This window comes from Oncorhynchus masou, chromosome 31 (assembly GCF_036934945.1).
Source record: "Oncorhynchus masou masou isolate Uvic2021 chromosome 31, UVic_Omas_1.1, whole genome shotgun sequence".
In the NCBI taxonomy this organism is placed as follows: domain Eukaryota; kingdom Metazoa; phylum Chordata; class Actinopteri; order Salmoniformes; family Salmonidae; genus Oncorhynchus; species Oncorhynchus masou.
In genome coordinates this window covers 102,215,965-102,237,648 of record NC_088242.1, presented here as the reverse complement: position 1 = coordinate 102,237,648, position 21,684 = coordinate 102,215,965, and the positions used below count along the sequence as shown (strand labels likewise).

The 21,684-nt window shown below is 38.5% G+C and overlaps 1 protein-coding gene across 1 annotated transcript in view; it reads right to left on the bottom strand.

Moving 5' to 3' along the window:
* The window catches only part of atp10a (ATPase phospholipid transporting 10A), a 171,996-nt gene that overhangs the window by 8,757 nt on the left and 141,555 nt on the right, over positions 1 to 21,684 (bottom strand). Inside the window, exons 16-19 of the mRNA XM_064952702.1 lie at positions 20,579 to 20,704; positions 17,161 to 17,361; positions 15,830 to 15,910; positions 3,615 to 3,719 (exon numbers count right to left, since the gene is read on the bottom strand). Of these exons, the coding sequence (XP_064808774.1) occupies positions 3,615 to 3,719; positions 15,830 to 15,910; positions 17,161 to 17,361; positions 20,579 to 20,704 (513 nt within the window). The remainder of the gene's footprint in view (positions 1 to 3,614; positions 3,720 to 15,829; positions 15,911 to 17,160; positions 17,362 to 20,578; positions 20,705 to 21,684) is intronic.

Below are 21,684 nucleotides of genomic sequence, written 5' to 3'. Positions count from 1 at the left end.
GAGGCGTGGTGCAGAGTGACCCTGTGCACAGTGACCCGGTGCAGAGTGACGCGGTGCAGAGTGACCCGGTGCACAGTGACCCGGTGCAGAGTGACCCGGTGCAGAGTGACCCGGTGCACAGTAACCCGGTGCACAGTGACCCGGTGCAGAGTGACCCGGTGCAGAGTGACCCGGTGCAGAGTGACCCGGTGCAGAGTGACCCGGTGCACAGTGACCCGGTGTAGACAGTATACAGAACGCACCAGCTGGACCGTGGGAGTGAAGGAGGGAGTACCAACTGTCAGCCTGATATACAGTCACTGACGCTGCAGTCTTCTGGTTCAATCTAACCAACGAGGGCTATATATGATTTAACAGTCTTCTGGTTCAATCTAACCAACGAGGGCTATATATGATTTAACAGTCTTCTGGTTCAATCTAACCAACGAGGGCTATATATGATTTAACAGTCTTCTGGTTCAATCTAACCAACGAGGGCTATATATGATTTAACAGTCTTCTGGTTCAATCTAACCAACGAGGGCTATATATGATTTAACAGTCTTCTGGTTCAATCTAACCAACGAGGGCTATATATGATTTAACAGTCTTCTGGTTCAATCTAACCAACGAGGGCTATATATGATTTAACAGTCTTCTGGTTCAATCTAACCAACGAGGGCTATATATGATTTAACAGTCTTCTGGTTCAATCTAACCAACGAGGGCTATATATGATTTAACAGTCTTCTGGTTCAATCTAACCAACGAGGGCTATATATGATTTAACAGTCTTCTGGTTCAATCTAACCAGCGAGGGCTATATATGATTTAACATATATGATTTAACAGTCTTCTGGTTCAATCTAACCAACGTGGGCTATATATGATTTAACAGTCTTCTGGTTCAATCTAACCAACGAGGGCTATATATGATTTAACAGTCTTCTGGTTCAATCTAACCAACGAGGGCTATATATGATTTAACAGTCTTCTGGTTCAATCTAACCAACGAGGGCTATATATGATTTAACAGTCTTCTGGTTCAATCTAACCAACGAGGGCTATATATGTTTTAACAGTCTTCTGGTTCAATCTAACCAACGAGGGCTATATATGATTTAACAGTCTTCTGGTTCAATCTAACCAACGAGGGCTATATATGATTTAACAGTCTTCTGGTTCAATCTAACCAGCGAGGGCTATATATGATTTAACAGTCTTCTGGTTCAATCTAACCAACGAGGGCTATATATGATTTAACAGTCTTCTGGTTCAATCTAACCAACGAGGGCTATATATGATTTAACAGTCTTCTGGTTCAATCTAACCAGCGAGGGCTATATATGATTTAATGATTTAACATATATGATTTAACAGTCTTCTGGTTCAATCTAACCAACGTGGGCTATATATGATTTAACAGTCTTCTGGTTCAATCTAACCAACGAGGGCTATATATGATTTAACAGTCTTCTGGTTCAATCTAACCAACGAGGGCTATATATGATTTAACAGTCTTCTGGTTCAATCTAACCAACGAGGGCTATATATGATTTAACAGTCTTCTGGTTCAATCTAACCAACGAGGGCTATATATGATTTAACAGTCTTCTGGTTCAATCTAACCAACGAGGGCTATATATGATTTAACAGTCTTCTGGTTCAATCTAACCAACGAGGGCTATATATGATTTAACATATATGATTTAACAGTCTTCTGGTTCAATCTAACCAACGTGGGCTATATATGATTTAACAGTCTTCTGGTTCAATCTAACCAACGAGGGCTATATATGATTTAACAGTCTTCTGGTTCAATCTAACCAACGAGGGCTATATATGATTTAACAGTCTTCTGGTTCAATCTAACCAACGAGGGCTATATATGATTTAACAGTCTTCTGGTTCAATCTAACCAACGAGGGCTATATATGATTTAACAGTCTTCTGGTTCAATCTAACCAACGAGGGCTATATATGATTTAACAGTCTTCTGGTTCAATCTAACCAACGAGGGCTATATATGATTTAACAGTCTTCTGGTTCAATCTAACCAACGAGGGCTATATATGATTTAACAGTCTTCTGGTTCAATCTAACCAACGAGGGCTATATATGATTTAACAGTCTTCTGGTTCAATCTAACCAACGAGGGCTATATATGATTTAACAGTCTTCTGGTTCAATCTAACCAACGAGGGCTATATATGATTTAACAGTCTTCTGGTTCAATCTAACCAACGAGGGCTATATATGATTTAACAGTCTTCTGGTTCAATCTAACCAACGAGGGCTATATATGATTTAACAGTCTTCTGGTTCAATCTAACCAACGAGGGCTATATATGATTTAACATATATGATTTAACAGTCTTCTGGTTCAATCTAACCAACGTGGGCTATATATGATTTAACAGTCTTCTGGTTCAATCTAACCAACGAGGGCTATATATGATTTAACAGTCTTCTGGTTCAATCTAACCAACGAGGGCTATATATGATTTAACAGTCTTCTGGTTCAATCTAACCAACGAGGGCTATATATGATTTAACAGTCTTCTGGTTCAATCTAACCAACGAGGGCTATATATGATTTAACAGTCTTCTAGTTCAATCTAACCAACGAGGGCTATATATGATTTAACAGTCTTCTGGTTCAATCTAACCAACGAGGGCTATATATGATTTAACAGTCTTCTGGTTCAATCTAACCAACGAGGGCTATATATGATTTAACAGTCTTCTGGTTCAATCTAACCAACGAGGGCTATATATGATTTAACAGTCTTCTGGTTCAATCTAACCAACGAGGGCTATATATGATTTAACAGTCTTCTGGTTCAATCTAACCAACGAGGGCTATATATGATTTAACAGTCTTCTGGTTCAATCTAACCAACGAGGGCTATATATGATTTAACAGTCTTCTGGTTCAATCTAACCAACGAGGGCTATATATGATTTAACAGTCTTCTGGTTCAATCTAACCAACGAGGGCTATATATGATTTAACAGTCTTCTGGTTCAATCTAACCAACGAGGGCTATATATGATTTAACAGTCTTCTGGTTCAATCTAACCAACGAGGGCTATATATGATTTAACAGTCTTCTGGTTCAATCTAACCAACGAGGGCTATATATGATTTAACAGTCTTCTGGTTCAATCTAACCAACGAGGGCTATATATGATTTAACAGTCTTCTGGTTCAATCTAACCAACGAGGGCTATATATGATTTAACAGTCTTCTGGTTCAATCTAACCAACGAGGGCTATATATGATTTAACAGTCTTCTGGTTCAATCTAACCAACGAGGGCTATATATGATTTAACAGTCTTCTGGTTCAATCTAACCAACGAGGGCTATATATGATTTAACAGTCTTCTGGTTCAATCTAACCAACGAGGGCTATATATGATTTAACAACTCCAAATGACTTGATTCACTGGAAATTCAGAAAGGCTTTTATTCAGCCCCCCAAAAAACTATGTCCAAAACTCTTCATTTAGTTTTCAAATTAATTGATTTACAAAGTAGCCCATATTCAAAATTTTGTAATTGAGGCTTTGAAAGTACTTGAAAATAAGTTGATTTAGACAATCAGTAAATTCATAGGAGTGTGTTCTTACCCAGGTCTTGGTCTCCAAGCCCAGGTGTATCAGTATAGTAAACAGAGCCAGGGTGGTGATGGGGGTTCCCCAGGTCAACAGGTCCACATCAGAGTCAGCATAGGCCTGGAGGAGATGGGCAGACAGACAAAGGGATCAGTGGTCTGTGTGTGAGAGAGAGAGATAGTAGAAGATGTCATGACAGGGTTATTACATATATGTTAAGTTCATCCATCAAAGTGCTCCAAAAGAAACCAATCCTAACTAACACAGTAGGGTATAAAGTAACCAATAATAACTCACACAGTAGGGTATAAAGTAACCAATCCTAACTAACGCAGTAGGGTATAAAGTAACCAATCCTAACTAACACAGTAGGGTATAAAGTAACCAATAATAACTCACACAGTAGGGTATAAAGTAACCAATAATAACTCACACAGTAGGGTATAAAGCAAACAATAATAACTAAAACAGTGGGGTATAAAGTAACCAATCCTAACTAACACAGTAGGGTATAAAGAAACCAATAATAACTCACACAGTAGGGTGTAAAGTAACCAATAATAACTCACACAGTAGGGTATAAAGTAACCAATCCTAACTCACACAGTAGGGTATAAAGTATCCAATAATAACTCACACAGTAGGGTATAAAGCAACCAATAATAACTAACACAGTAGGGTATAAAGTAACCAATAATAACTCACACAGTAGGGTATAAAGTATCCAATAATAACTAACACAGTAGGGTATAAAGTAACCAATCCTAACTCACACAGTAGGGTATAAAGTAACCAATAATAACTCACACAGGAGGGTATAAAGTAACCAATAATAACTCACACAGTAGGGTATAAAGCAACCAATAATAACTAACACAGTAGGGTATAAAGTAACCAATCCTAACTAACACAGTAGGGTATAAAGAAACCAATAAGAACTCACACAGTAGGATAAAAAGTAACCAATAATAACTCACACAGTAGGGTATAAAGCAACCAATAATAACTCACACAGTAGGGTATAAAGTAACCAATAATAACTCACACAGTAGGGTATAAAGTAACCAATAATAACTCACACAGTAGGGTATAAAGTAACTCACACAGTAGGGTATAAATAACCAATAATAACTCACACAGTAGGGTATAAAGTAACCAATAATAACTCACACAGTAGGGTATAAAGTAACCAATCCTAAACACAGTAGGGTATAAAGTAACCAACTAACTAACACAGTAGGGTATAAAGTAACCAATCCTAACTCACACAGTAGTATAAAGTAATCACACAGTAGGGTATAACCAATAATAACTAACACAGTAGGGTATAAAGTAACTTAACCAACTAACTAACACAGTAGGGTATAAAGTAACCAATAATAACTCACACAGTAGGGTATAAATAACCAATAACTCACACAGTAGGGTATAAAGTAACCAATAATAACTAACACAGTAGGGTATAAAGTAACCAATAATAACTAACACAGTAGGGTATAAAGTAACCTATAATAACTAACACAGTAGGGTATAAAGTAACCAATAATAACTCACACAGTAGGGTATAAAGTAACCAATAATAAACACAGTAGGGTATAAAGTAACCAATAACACTAACTAACACAGTAGGGTATAAAGTAACCAATAATAACTCACACAGTAGGGTATAAAGTAACCAATAATAACTCACACAGTAGGGTATATAAAAGTAACACAAGTAGGGTATAAAGTAACCAATAATAACTAACACAGTAGGGGTAACTCACACAGTAGGGTATAAAGTAACCAATAATAACTCACACAGTAGGGTATAAAGTAACCAATAATCACACAGTAGGGTATAAAGTAACCAATAATAACTCACACAGTAGGGTATAAAGTAACCAATAATAACTAACACAGTAGGGTATAAAGTAACCAATAATAAACCAGTAGGGTATAAAGTAACAATAATAACTCACACAGTAGGGTATAAAGTAACCAGTAATAAATAATCCTCACACAGTAGGGTATAAAGTAACAGTAGGGTATAAAGTAACCATAATAATAACTACACAGTAGGGTATAAAGTAACCAATCTAAACACAGTAGGGGTATAAAGTAACACAAGTAATAACTCTAACACAGTAGGGTATAAAGTAACCAATAATAACTCACACAGTAGGGTATAAAGTAACCAATAATAACTCACACAGTAGGGTATAAAGTAACCAATCCTAACTAACACAAGGGTATAAAGTAACCAATAATAACTCACACAGTAGGGTATAAAGTAACCAATCTAAACTCACACAGTAGGGTATAAAGTAACCAATAATAACTCACACAGTAGGGTATAAAGTAACCAATAATAACTAACACAGTAGGGTATAAAGTAACCAATAATAACTCACACAGTAGGGTATAAAGTAACCAATAATAACTCACACAGTAGGGTATAAAGTAACCAATAATAACTAACACAGTAGGGTATAAAGTAACCAATAATAACTCACACAGTAGGGTATAAAGTAACCAATAATAACACAGTAGGGTATAAATAACCAATCCTAACTCACACAGTAGGGTATAAAGTAACCAATAATAACTCACACAGTAGGGTATAAAGTAACCAATAATAACTCACACAGTAGGGTATAAAGTAACCAATAATAACTAACACAGTAGGGTATAAAGTAACCAATCCTAACTAACACAGTAGGGTATAAAGTAACCAATAATAACTCACACAGTAGGGTATAAAGTAACCAATCCTAACTCACACAGTAGGGTATAAAGTAACACACAGTAGGGTATAATAACTAACACAGTAGGGTATAAAGTAACCAATAATAACTAACACAGTAGGGTATAAAGTAACAATCTAACTCACACAGTAGGGTATAAATAACCAATAATAACTCACACAGTAGGGTATAAAGTAACCAACTAACACACAGTAGGGTATAAAGTAACCAATAATAACTCCAATAATAACACAGTAGGGTATAAAGTAACCAATAATAACTCACACAGTATAAAGTAACCAATAATAAACACAGTAGGGTATAAAGTAACCAATAACTAAACACAGTAGGGTATAAAGTAACCAATAATAACTCACACAGTAGGGTATAAAGTAACCAATCCTAACTCACACAGTAGGGTATAAAGTAACCAATAATAACTCACACAGTAGGGTATAAAGTAAACACAATAACCTAACTCACACAGTAGGGTATAAAGTAACCAATAATAACTCACACAGTAGGGTATAAAGTAACCAATAATAACTCACACAGTAGGGTATAAAGTAACCAATCCTAACTCACACAGTAGGGTATAAAGTAATAAACACAGTAGGGTATAAATCCTAACTCACACAGTAGGGTATAAAGTAACCAATAATAACTCACACAGTAGGGTATAAAGTAACCAATCCTAACTCACACAGTAGGGTATAAAGTAACCAATAACCAATAATAACTAACACAGTAGGGTATAAAGTAACCAATAATAACTCACACAGTAGGGTATAAAGTAACCAATCCTAACTCACACAGTAGGGTATAAAGTAACCAATAATAACTCACACAGTAGGGTATAAAGTAACCAATCCTAACTCACACAGTAGGGTATAAAGTAACCAATAATAACTAACACAGTAGGGTATAAAGTTAACACAGTAGGGTATAAAGTAACCAATAATAACTCACACAGTAGGGTATAAAGTAACCAATAATAACTCACACAGTAGGGTATAAAGTAACCAATAATAACTCACACAGTAGGGTATAAAGTAACCAATAATAACTAACAGTAGGGTATAAAGTAACCTAACTCACACAGTAGGGTATAAAGTAACCAATAATAACTCACACAGTAGGGTATAAAGCAACCAATAATAACTAACACAGTAGGGTATAAAGTAACCAATCCTAACTAACACAGTAGGGTATAAAGAAACCAATAAGAACTCACACAGTAGGATATAAAGTAACCAATAATAACTCACACAGTAGGGTATAAAGTAACCAATCTTAACTAACACAGTAGGGTATAAAGTAACCAATAATAACTCACACAGTAGGGTATAAATTAACCAATCCTAACTCACACAGTAGGGTATAAAGTAACCAATAATAACTCACACAGTAGGGTATAAATTAACCAATCCTAACTCACAGTAGGGTATAAAGTAGGGTATAAAGTAACCAATAATAACTCACACAGTAGGGTATAAAGTAACCAATAATAACTAACACAGTAGGGTATAAAGTAACCAATAATAACTCACACAGTAGGGTATAAAGTAACCAATCCTAACTCACACAGTAGGGTATAAAGTAACCAATAATAACTCACACAGTAGGGTATAAAGTAACCAATAATAACTCACACAGTAGGGTATAAAGTAACCAATAATAACTCACACAGTAGGGTATAAAGTAATCAATAATAACTCACACAGTTGGGTATAAAGTAACCAATAATAACTAACACAGTAGGGTATAAAGTAACCAATCCTAACTCACACAGTAGGGTATAAAGAAACCAATAAGAACTCACACAGTAGGATAAAAAGTAACCAATAATAACTCACACAGTAGGGTATAAAGTAACCAATCCTAACTCACACAGTAGGGTATAAAGTAACCAATCCTAACTCACACAGTAGGGTATAAAGTAACCAATAATAACTCACACAGTAGGGTATAAAGTAACCAATCCTAACTAACACAGTAGGGTATAAAGTAACCAATAATAACTCACACAGTAGGGTATAAAGTAACCAATCTAAACTCACACAGTAGGGTATAAAGTAACCAATAATAACTCACACAGTAGGGTATAAAGTAACCAATCCTAACTCACACAGTAGGGTATAAAGTAACCAATAATAACTCACACAGTAGGGTATAAAGTAACCAATCCTAACTCACACAGTAGGGTATAAAGTAACCAATAATAACTAACACAGTAGGGTATAAAGTAACCAATAATAACTCACACAGTAGGGTATAAAGTAACCAATAATAACTCACACAGTAGGGTATAAAGTAACCAATCCTAACTAACATTTACATTACATTTACATTTAAGTCATTTAGCAGACGCTCTTATCCAGAGCGACTTACAAATTGGTGAATTCACCTTAAGACATCCAGTGGAGCAGCCACTTTACAATAGTGCATCTACAGTAGGGTATAAAGTAACCAATAATAACTCACACAGTAGGGTATAAAGTCACCAATCCTAACTCACACAGTAGGGTATAAAGTAACCAATAATAACTCACACAGTAGGGTATAAAGTAACCAATAATAAGTCACACAGTAGGGTATAAATCAAACAATAATAACTAAAACAGTGGGGTATAAAGTAACCGATCCTAACTAACACAGTAGGGTATAAAGAAACCAATAATAACTCACACAGTAGGGTGTAAAGTAACCAATAATAACTCACACAGTAGGGTATAAAGTAATCAATCCTAACTCACACAGTAGGGTATAAAGTATCCAATAATAACTCACACAGTAGGGTATAAAGTAACCAATCTAAACTCACACAGTAGGGTGTAAAGTAACCAATAATAACTCACACAGTAGGGTATAAAGTAACCAATCCTAACTCACACAGTAGGGTATAAAGTAACCAATAATAACTCACACAGTAGGGTATAAAGTAACCAATAATAACTCACACAGTTAATAAAGTAACCATTTAAGTCAACAGACGCTCTTATCCACAGTACAAAGGGAATTCATAAGACATCCAGTGGAGCAGCCACTTTAAATAGTGCATCTACAGTAGGGTATAAAGTAACCAATAATAACTCACACAGTAGGGTATAAAGTCACCAATCCTAACTCACACAGTAGGGTATAAAGTAACCAATAATAACTCACACAGTAGGGTATAAAGTAACCAATAATAACTCACACAGTAGGGTATAAAGCAAACAATAATAACTAAAACAGTGGGGTATAAAGTAACCGATCCTAACTAACACAGTAGGGTATAAAGAAACCAATAATAACTCACACAGTAGGGTGTAAAGTAACCAATAATAACTCACACAGTAGGGTATAAAGTAATCAATCCTAACTAACACAGTATAAAGGGTAGGGTATAAAGTATCCAATAATAACTCACACAGTAGGGTATAAAGCAACCAATAATAACTAACACAGTAATAAAGTAACTCACACAGTAGGGTATAAAGCAACCAATAATAACTCACACAGTAGGGTATAAAGTAACCAATCCTAACTCACACAGTAGGGTATAAAGTAACCAATCCTAACTAACACAGTAGGGTATAAAGCAACCAATAATAACTCACACAGTAGGGTGTAAAGTAACCAATCCTAACTCACACAGTAGGGTATAGAGTAACCAATAATAACTCACACAGTAGGGTATAAAGCAACCAATAATAACTCACACAGTAGGGTATAAAGTAACCAATCCTAACTAACACAGTAGGGTATAAAGTAACCAATCCTAACTAACACAGTAGGGTATAAAGTAACCAATCCTAACTCACACAGTAGGGTATAAAGTAACCAATAATAACTCACACAGTAGGGTATAAAGCAACCAATAATAACTAACACAGTAGGGTATAAAGTAAACAATCCAAACTAACACAGTAGGGTATAAAGTAACCAATAATAACTCACACAGTAGGGTGTAAAGTAACCAATAATAACTCACACAGTAGGGTATAAAGTAACCAATCTTAACTAACACAGTAGGGTATAAAGTAACCAATAATAACTCACACAGTAGGGTATAAATTAACCAATCCTAACTCACACAGTAGGGTATAAAGTAATCAATAATAACTCACACAGTAGGGTATAAATTAACCAATCCTAACTCACACAGTAGGGTATAAAGTAACCAATAATAACTCACACAGTAGGGTATAAATTAACCAATCCTAACTCACACAGTAGGGTATAAAGTAACCAATAATAACTCACACAGTAGGGTATAAAGTAACCAATCCTAACTCACACAGTAGGGTATAAAGTAACCAATAATAACTCACACAGTAGGGTATAAAGTAACCAATAATAACTCACACAGTAGGGTATAAAGTAACCAATAATAACTCACACAGTAGGGTATAAAGTAATCAATAATAACTCACACAGTTGGGTATAAAGTAACCAATAATAACTAACACAGTAGGGTATAAAGTAACCAATCCTAACTAACACAGTAGGGTATAAAGTAACCAATAATAACTCACACAGTAGGGTATAAAGTAACCAATCCTAACTAACACAGTAGGGTATAAAGTAACCAATCCTAACTAACACAGTAGGGTATAAAGTAACCAATAATAACTCACACAGTAGGGTATAAAGTAACCAATCCTAACTCACACAGTAGGGTATAAAGTAACCAATAATAACTCACACAGTAGGGTATAAAGTAACCAATAATAACTAACACAGTAGGGTATAAAGTAACCAATCCTAACTAACACAGTAGGGTATAAAGTAACCAATAATAACTCACACAGTGGGGTATAAAGTAACCAATCTAAACTCACACAGTAGGGTGTAAAGTAACCAATAATAACTCACACAGTAGGGTATAAAGTAACCAATCCTAACTCACACAGTAGGGTATAAAGTAACCAATAATAACTCACACAGTAGGGTATAAAGTAACCAATAATAACTCACACAGTAGGGTATAAAGTAACCAATCTAACTAACATTTACATTACATTTACATTTAAGTCATTTAGCAGGCTCTTATATACAAAGTGAATTCACCTTCTGACATCCAGTGGAGCAGCCACTTTACAAACTGCATCTACAGTAGGGTATAAAGTAACCAATAATAACTCACACAGTAGGGTATAAAGTCACCAATCCTAACTCACAGTAGGGTATAAAGTAACCAATAATAACTCACACAGTAGGGTATAAAGTAACCAATAATAACTAACACAGTAGGGTATAAAGTAACCAATCCTAACTCACACAGTAGGGTATAAAGTAACCAATAATAACTCACACAGTAGGGTATAAAGTAACCAATAATAACTCACACAGTAAGGTATAAAGTCACCAATAATAACTCACACAGTAGGGTATAAAGTAACCAATCCTAACTCACACAGTAGGGTATAAAGTAACCAATCCTAACTAACACAGTAGGGTATAAAGTAACCAATAATAACTCACACAGTAGGGTATAAAGTAACCAATCCTAACTAACACAGTAGGGTATAAAGTAACCAATAATAACTCACACAGTAGGGTATAAAGTAACCAATAATAACTCACACAGTAGGGTATAAAGCAAACAATAATAACTAAAACAGTGGGGTATAAAGTAACCAATCCTAACTAACACAGTAGGGTATAAAGAAACCAATAATAACTCACACAGTAGGGTGTAAAGTAACCAATCCTGACTCACACAGTAGGGTATAAAGTAACCAATAATAACTCACACAGTAGGGTATAAAGTAAACAATAATAACTCACACAGTAGGGTATAAAGTAACCAATAATAACTCACACAGTAGGGTATAAAGTAACCAATAATAACTCACACAGTAGGGTATAAAGTAACCAATCCTAACTCACACAGTAGGGTATAAAGTAACCAATAATAACTCACACAGTAGGGTATAAAGTAAACAATCCTAACTCACACAGTAGGGTATAAAGTAACCAATAATAACTCACACAGTAGGGTATAAAGTAAACAATCCTAACTAACACAGTAGGGTATAAAGTAACCAATAATAACTCACACAGTAGGGTATAAAGTAACCAATAATAACTCACACAGTAGGGTATAAAGCAACCAATAATAACTAACACAGTAGGGTATAAAGTAACCAATCCTAACTAACACAGTAGGGTATAAAGTAACCAATAATAACTCACACAGTAGGGTATAAAGTAACCAATCTAAACTCACACAGTAGGGTGTAAAGTAACCAATAATAACTCACACAGTAGGGTATAAAGTAACCAATCCTAACTCACACAGTAGGGTATAAAGTAACCAATAATAACTCACACAGTAGGGTATAAAGTAACCAATAATAACTCACACAGTAGGGTATAAAGTAACCAATCCTAACTAACATTTACATTACATTTACATTTAAGTCATTTAGCAGACGCTCTTATCCAGAGCGACTTACAAATTGGTGAATTCACCTTCTGACATCCAGTGGAGCAGCCACTTTACAATAGTGCATCTACAGTAGGGTATAAAGTAACCAATAATAACTCACACAGTAGGGTATAAAGTCACCAATCCTAACTCACACAGTAGGGTATAAAGTAACCAATAATAACTCACACAGTAGGGTATAAAGTAACCAATAATAACTAACACAGTAGGGTATAAAGTAACCAATCCTAACTCACACAGTAGGGTATAAAGTAACCAATAATAACTCACACAGTAGGGTATAAAGTAACCAATAATAACTCACACAGTAAGGTATAAAGTCACCAATAATAACTCACACAGTAGGGTATAAAGTAACCAATCCTAACTCACACAGTAGGGTATAAAGTAACCAATCCTAACTAACACAGTAGGGTATAAAGTAACCAATAATAACTCACACAGTAGGGTATAAAGTAACCAATCCTAACTAACACAGTAGGGTATAAAGTAACCAATAATAACTCACACAGTAGGGTATAAAGTAACCAATAATAACTCACACAGTAGGGTATAAAGCAAACAATAATAACTAAAACAGTGGGGTATAAAGTAACCAATCCTAACTAACACAGTAGGGTATAAAGAAACCAATAATAACTCACACAGTAGGGTGTAAAGTAACCAATCCTGACTCACACAGTAGGGTATAAAGTAACCAATAATAACTCACACAGTAGGGTATAAAGTAAACAATAATAACTCACACAGTAGGGTATAAAGTAACCAATAATAACTCACACAGTAGGGTATAAAGTAACCAATAATAACTCACACAGTAGGGTATAAAGTAACCAATCCTAACTCACACAGTAGGGTATAAAGTAACCAATAATAACTCACACAGTAGGGTATAAAGTAAACAATCCTAACTCACACAGTAGGGTATAAAGTAACCAATAATAACTCACACAGTAGGGTATAAAGTAAACAATCCTAACTAACACAGTAGGGTATAAAGTAACCAATAATAACTCACACAGTAGGGTATAAAGTAACCAATAATAACTCACACAGTAGGGTATAAAGTAACCAATAATAACTCACACAGTAGGGTATAAAGTAAACAATCCTAACTCACACAGTAGGGTATAAAGTAACCAATAATAACTCACACAGTAGGGTATAAAGTAACCAATAATAACTCACACAGTAGGGTATAAAGTAACCAATCCTAACTCACACAGTAGGGTATAAAGTAACCAATCCTAACTAACACAGTAGGGTATAAAGTAACCAATCCTAACTAACACAGTAGGGTATAAAGTAACCAATCCTAACTCACACAGTAGGGTATAAAGTAACCAATAATAACTCACACAGTAGGGTATAAAGCAACCAATAATAACTAACACAGTAGGGTATAAAGTAAACAATCCAAACTAACACAGTAGGGTATAAAGTAACCAATAATAACTCACACAGTAGGGTGTAAAGTAACCAATAATAACTCACACAGTAGGGTATAAAGTAACCAATCCTAACTCACACAGGAGGGTATAAAGTAACCAATAATAACTCACACAGTAGGGTATAAAGCAACCAATAATAACTAACACAGTAGGGTATAAAGTAACCAATCCTAACTCACACAGTAGGGTATAAAGTAACCAATAATAACTCACACAGTAGGGTATAAAGTAACCAATAATAACTCACACAGTAGGGTATAAAGTAACCAATAATAACTCACACAGTAGGGTATAAAGTAATCAATAATAACTCACACAGTTGGGTATAAAGTAACCAATAATAACTAACACAGTAGGGTATAAAGTAACCAATCCTAACTAACACAGTAGGGTATAAAGTAACCAATAATAACTCACACAGTAGGGTATAAAGTAACCAATCCTAACTAACACAGTAGGGTATAAAGTAACCAATCCTAACTAACACAGTAGGGTATAAAGTAACCAATAATAACTCACACAGTAGGGTATAAAGTAACCAATCCTAACTCACACAGTAGGGTATAAAGTAACCAATAATAACTCACACAGTAGGGTATAAAGCAACCAATAATAACTAACACAGTAGGGTATAAAGTAACCAATCCTAACTAACACAGTAGGGTATAAAGTAACCAATAATAACTCACACAGTAGGGTATAAAGTAACCAATCTAAACTCACACAGTAGGGTGTAAAGTAACCAATAATAACTCACACAGTAGGGTATAAAGTAACCAATCCTAACTCACACAGTAGGGTATAAAGTAACCAATAATAACTCACACAGTAGGGTATAAAGTAACCAATAATAACTCACACAGTAGGGTATAAAGTAACCAATCTAACTAACATTTACATTACATTTACATTTAAGTCATTTAGCAGACGCTCTTATCCAGAGCGACTTACAAATTGGTGAATTCACCTTCTGACATCCAGTGGAGCAGCCACTTTACAATAGTGCATCTACAGTAGGGTATAAAGTAACCAATAATAACTCACACAGTAGGGTATAAAGTCACCAATCCTAACTCACACAGTAGGGTATAAAGTAACCAATAATAACTCACACAGTAGGGTATAAAGTAACCAATAATAACTAACACAGTAGGGTATAAAGTAACCAATCCTAACTCACACAGTAGGGTATAAAGTAACCAATAATAACTCACACAGTAGGGTATAAAGTAACCAATAATAACTCACACAGTAAGGTATAAAGTCACCAATAATAACTCACACAGTAGGGTATAAAGTAACCAATCCTAACTCACACAGTAGGGTATAAAGTAACCAATCCTAACTAACACAGTAGGGTATAAAGTAACCAATAATAACTCACACAGTAGGGTATAAAGTAACCAATCCTAACTAACACAGTAGGGTATAAAGTAACCAATAATAACTCACACAGTAGGGTATAAAGTAACCAATCCTAACTCACACAGTAGGGTATAAAGAAACCAATAATAACTCACACAGTAAGGTATAAAGTCACCAATAATAACTCACACAGTAAGGTATAAAGTCACCAATCCTAACTCACACAGTAGGGTATAAATAATAACTCACACAGTAGGGTATGAAGAAGCAGACCAGGCTTTGGTAGAAGGCATCTATCATGGTCATCCAGAACATATATGGCTTGTATTCCTGAAACACAAACATGAGCATTTCACATCATAAACAACACGCTCAGAGCAGCAGCCACCAAGCAGGTGTGTTCTAAAACAGAACCAGCTGGGTATGGTGTCCCTGTTGGACCACAGCCAGCTGGGTATGGTGTCCCTGTTGGACTGGAGCCAGCTGGGTATGGTGTCCCTGTTGGACCACAGCCAGCTGGGTATGGTGTCCCTGTTGGACCACAGCCAGCTGGGTATGGTGTCCCTGTTGGACCACAGCCAGCTGGGTATGGTGTCCCTGTTGGACCACAGCCAGCTGGGTATAGTGTCCCTGTTGGACCACAGCCAGCTGGGTATGTGTCCCTGTCCGTAGCCAGCTGGGTATAGTGTCCCTGTTGGACCACAGCCAGCTGGCTACCTGTTGGACCACAGCCAGCTGGGTATGGTGTCCCTGTTGGACCACAGCCAGCTGGGTATGGTGTCCCTGTTGGACCACAGCCAGCTGGGTATGGTGTCCCTGTTGGACCACAGCCAGCTGGGTATGGTGTCCCTGTTGGACCACAGCCAGCTGGGTATAGTGTCCCTGTTGGACCACAGCCAGCTGGGTATGGTGTCCCTGTTGGACCGTAGCCAGCTGGGTATGGTGTCCCTGTTGGACCACAGCCAGCTGGGTATGGTGTCCCTGTTGGACCACAGCCAGCTGGGTATGGTGTCCCTGTTGGACCACAGCCAGCTGGGTATGGTGTCCCTGTTGGACCACAGCCAGCTGGGTATGGTGTCCCTGTTGGACCGCAGCCAGCTGGGTATAGTGTCCCTGTTGGACCACAGCCAGCTGGGTATGGTGTCCCTGTTGGACCACAGCCAGCTGGGTGTGATGTCCCTGTTGGACCGTAGCCAGCTGGGTATAGTGTCCCTGTTGGACCACAGCCAGCTGGGTATGGTGTCCCTGTTGGACCATAGCCAGCTGGGTATGGTGTCCCTGTTGGACTGTAGCCTATAATTTCCACTTGTTGTCTATTCCATTTGCACAACAGCATGTGAAATTTATTGTCAATCAGTGTCGCTTCCTAAGTAGACAGTTTGAGTTCATAGAAGTGTGATTGACTAGGAGTTACATTGTGTCGTTTAAGTGTTCCCTTTATTTTTTTGAGCAGTGTATTTACTTTACACATCAACGTGGCTGTTCGGACCTCTGAGTTCTGCTCGTTCATGTAGAGCTAACGTAGTTCTAATCTAACACTAGTTATGAACACCATATCATCTATCACTAGTTATTAACACCTCTGAGTTCTGTCCGTTCATGTAGAGCTGAGGCAGTTCTTGGAGGGTCTCTGAGGATACATCTTTATCCAGGGTCCCGGTGATGAGTTGAGGGAAGGCAGAGAACATGAGGTTGAAGAAGATCAGATACCACTGGTCTATCATGGCTGACCCAGAGAAACCACAGTAGAACTGGTACCAGAAGATCAGCGCTACGAACATCTGGGGAGGACAGAGAGGGAGATGGGGAGACGAAGAGAGGGAAGGAGAGAGAGAGGGAAGGAGAGAGGTAGGGAGGGGAGAGGAAGGAGAGAGAGAGGGAGGGCGAGGGAGGGAGGGAGGGGGAGAGGAAAGAGAGAGAGGGAGGGTGAGGAAGAGGGAGAAGGACAGAGAGAGGGAGAGAGAGGAAGAGCGAGAAGGAGAGAGAGAGTGAGGGAAAGGGGGAGAGGTAGAGGGAGAAGGAGAGCGAGAGGGAGAGAGAAGGAGAGAGGGAGAGAGAAGGAGAGAGGTAGGGAGAGAGGAATAGAGGGAAGGAGAGAGAGGGAGAGAGGAATAGGGAGGGAAGAGAGAGAGAGAGAGAGAGAGAGAGAGAGAGAGGGAGAGAGATGAGTCGACTGACAGAGGTTCTACAGCTGTTCAGTCTGGGGGCTGGAAATAAATGTACAGCTCTTTCAGGGTACCACTGCAGTCTCGGCCCGGACCAGTCTCGGCCCACTGCAGTCTCGGCCCGGACCAGTCTAGGCCCGGACCAGTCTCGGCCCGGACCAGTCTCGGCCCACTGCAGTCTCGGCCCACTGCAGTCTCGGCCCGGACCAGTCTCGGCCCACTGCAGTCTCGGCCCTGACCAGTCTCTGCCCTGACCAGTCTCGGCCCTGACCAGTCTCGGCCCACTGCAGTCTCGGCCCACTGCAGTTTCGGCCCACTGTAGTCTCGGCCCACTGTAGTCTCGGCCCGGACCAGTCTCGGCCCACTGCAGTCTCGGCCCGGACCAGTCTCGGCCCTGACCAGTCTCGGCCCACTGCAGTCTCGGCCCGGACCAGTCTCGGCCCTGACCAGTCTCGGCCCGGACCAGTCTCGGCCAACTCACAAATTCAGAACTATATTTCTAATGCTGATTGATTTGTAGATTTGGGCCTTTTTTTTGTGTGACCAACTTTTAATTTAGTTTGTCATTTTACAGAATCGGGTAATTGATGTCTTCACTACTATTTTACAATGTAGAAAAACCCTGGAATGATTATCTGTGTCCAAACTGTTGACTGTTTTGTGTGACGTCATCTTCATAAGTTACACTGCCAGAGTTGCTGAAAAAAATAACTGCCTCCCAATAGCCAATGTTTGCCCATTAAATCGCTACTGACTGGCTGTATCTTGCTTGTTGACATACTGTGTACGTAGAGCTTGTCTAAATAGCTGCATGCAGGCTAACTCCCCTCCTGAAAATAATATTGCCTGTCATGCTTACGTTTGCTTCGATTACTGTTCAAGACAAAGAACTACAAAATGGCAGCAGAGTCACGGAGTCAATGAGCGCTGAGCAGAAAGGACTCGGAGAGGGGGGAAGAGGCCAGCGGATCGAAAAATATGTATATCTTTATAGAGAAAATGACAGAAGTGCAGCTCATTTATCCTGATGATGTTGGCGGTTTCATGTCTGTTTATTCAATGTTCTTTATGACGAGGATCTGTTCTGTATGTGAACCTGTATAACTATGTACAGTTGAACATTCAATACCTGATCGCCATATCAAGCCAAGTTGATTTAGTGTAGGTTGTTAAAAACAGGGCCAAAAATACACATACAGTTAAAGTCGGAAGTTTACATACACATTAGCCAAATTCATTTAATCTCAGTTTTTCACAATTCCTGACATTTAATCAAGGTCAAAAATTGCCTGACTTAAATCAGTTAGGATCACCACTTCATTTTAAGAATGTGAAATGTCAGAATAATTGCAGAGAGAATGATTTATTTCAGCTTTTATTTTCTTTCATCACATTCCCAGTGGGTCAGAAGTTTACATACACTCAATTAGTATTTGGTAGCATTGCCTTTAAATTGCTTAACTTGGGTCAAACATTACGGGTAGCCTTCCACAAGCTTCCCACAATAAGTTGGGTGAATTTTGGCCCATTCCTCCTGACAGAGCTGGTGTAACGGAGTCAGGTCTGTAGGCCTTTTTCAGTTCTGCCCACAAATGTTCTATAGGATTGAGGTCAGGGCTTTGTTATGGCCACTCCAATACCTTGACTTTGTTGACCTTAAGCCATTTTGCCACAACAATGGAAGTATGCTTGGGGTCATTGTCCATTTGGAAGACCCATTTGCAACCAAGCTTTAACTGATGTCTTGAGATGTTGCTTCAATATATCCACATAATTTTTCCTCCTCATGATGCCATCTATTTTGTGAAGTGCACCAGTCCCTCCTGCAGCAAAGCACCCCCACAACATGATGCTGCCACCCTCGTGCTTCACGGTTGGGATGGTGTTCTTCGGCTTGCAAGCATCCCCTTTTTCCTCCAAACATAACGATGGTCATTATGGCCACACAGTTCTATTTTTGTTTCATCAGACCAGAGGACATTTCTCCAAAAAGTACGATCTTTGTCCCCAGTGCAGTTGCAGACCGTAGTCTGGCTTTTTTTATGGCAGTTTTGGACCAGTGGCTTCTTCCTTGCTGAGCGGCCTTTCAGGTTATGCCGATATAGGACTCGTTTTACTGTGGATATCGATATTTGTACCTGTTTCCTCCAGCATCTTCACAAGGTCCTTTGCTGTTGTTCTGGGATTGATTTGCACTTTTCGCACCAAAGTACGTTCATCAGTAAGAGACAGAACGCCTCTCCTTCCTGAGCGGCATGATGGCTGCGTGGTCCCATGGTGTTTATACTTGTGTACTATTGTTTGTACAGATGAACGTGGTACCTTCAGGCGTTTGTAAATTGCTCCCAAGGATGAACCAGACTTGTGGAGGTCTACAATTTTTTTCTGAGGTCTTGGCTGATCTCTTTTAATTTTCCCATGATGTCAAGCAAAGAGGAACTGAGTTTGAAGGTAGGCCTTGAAATACATCCACAGGTACACCTCCAATTGACTCAAATGATGTCAATTAGCCCATCAGAAGCTTCTAAAGCAATGACATCATTTTTGGGAATTTTCCGAGCTGTTTAAAGGCACAGTCAACTTAGTGTATGTAAACTTCTGACCCACTGGAAATGTGATACAATCCTTTGACCACCAAATGTCAGCAGTCATTTCCTGTTCATTTCCTGACTGTTCTCAATGTTGTATTGAACCCCAGCAGACGATCGCAAGTCCAAACATTACTTTTAGCTGTGTGTGTGTGTGTGTGTGTGTGTGTGTGTGTGTGTGTGTGTGTGTGTGTGTGTGTGTGTGTGTGTGTGTGTGTGTGTGTGTGTGTGAGAGAGAGACTCACAGCGTTCTTGTAGAAGAAGTACAGTATCATGTTGGCCAGTCTGGAGTAACACCAGTGACCATGGACCAGCAGGAGCTTCTGAAGGTTCCGGAAACGCGGTAGGGCAAAGTCGCTAGCCATCACAGCCTGTAGTGAGAGAGACACACAGAATACTCAGAGAGAGGGAGAGACACACACAGAATACTCAGAGAGAGAGAGACAAACACAGAATATTCAGAGAGAGAGAGACACACACAGAATACTCAGAGAGAGAGAGACAAACACAGAATACTCAGAGAGAGAGAGAGAACACACAGAATACTCAGAGAGAGAGAGACACACACAGAATACTCAGAGAGAGAGAGAGACAAACACAGAATACTCAGAGAGAGAGAGACACACACAGAATACTCAGAGAGAGAGAGAGAGACACAAAATACTCAGAGAGAGAGAGAGACACAGAATACTCAGAGAGAGAGAGACAAACACAGAATACTCAGAGAGAAAGAGACACACACAGAATACTCAGAGAGAGAGAGAGAGAGAGAGAGAGAGACACAAAATACTCAGAGAGAGAGAGAGAGACACACAAAATACTCAGAGAGAGAGACACACACAGACTACTCAGAGAGAGAGAGAGACACAGAATACTCAGAGAGAGAGAGACACAGAATACTCAGAGAGAGAGACACACAGAATACTCAGAGAGAGAGAGACACACAGAATACTCAGAGAGAGAGAGAGACACACAGAATACTCAGAGAGAGAGAGAGACACAAAATACTCAGAGAGAGAGACACACACACAGAATACTCAGAGAGAGAGACACACAGAATACTCAGAGAGAGAGAGAGACACACAGAATACTCAGAGAGAGAGAGAGACACACACAGAATACTCAGAGAGAGACACACAGAATACTCAGAGAGAGAGAGAGAGACACACAGAATACTCAGAGAGAGAGACACACAGAATACTCAGAGAGAGAGACACACAGAATACTCAGAGAGAGAGACACACAGAATACTCAGAGAGAGAGAGACACACAGAATACTCAGAGAGAGAGAGACACACAGAATACTCAGAGAGAGAGAGAGAGACACACACAGAATACTCAGAGAGAGAGA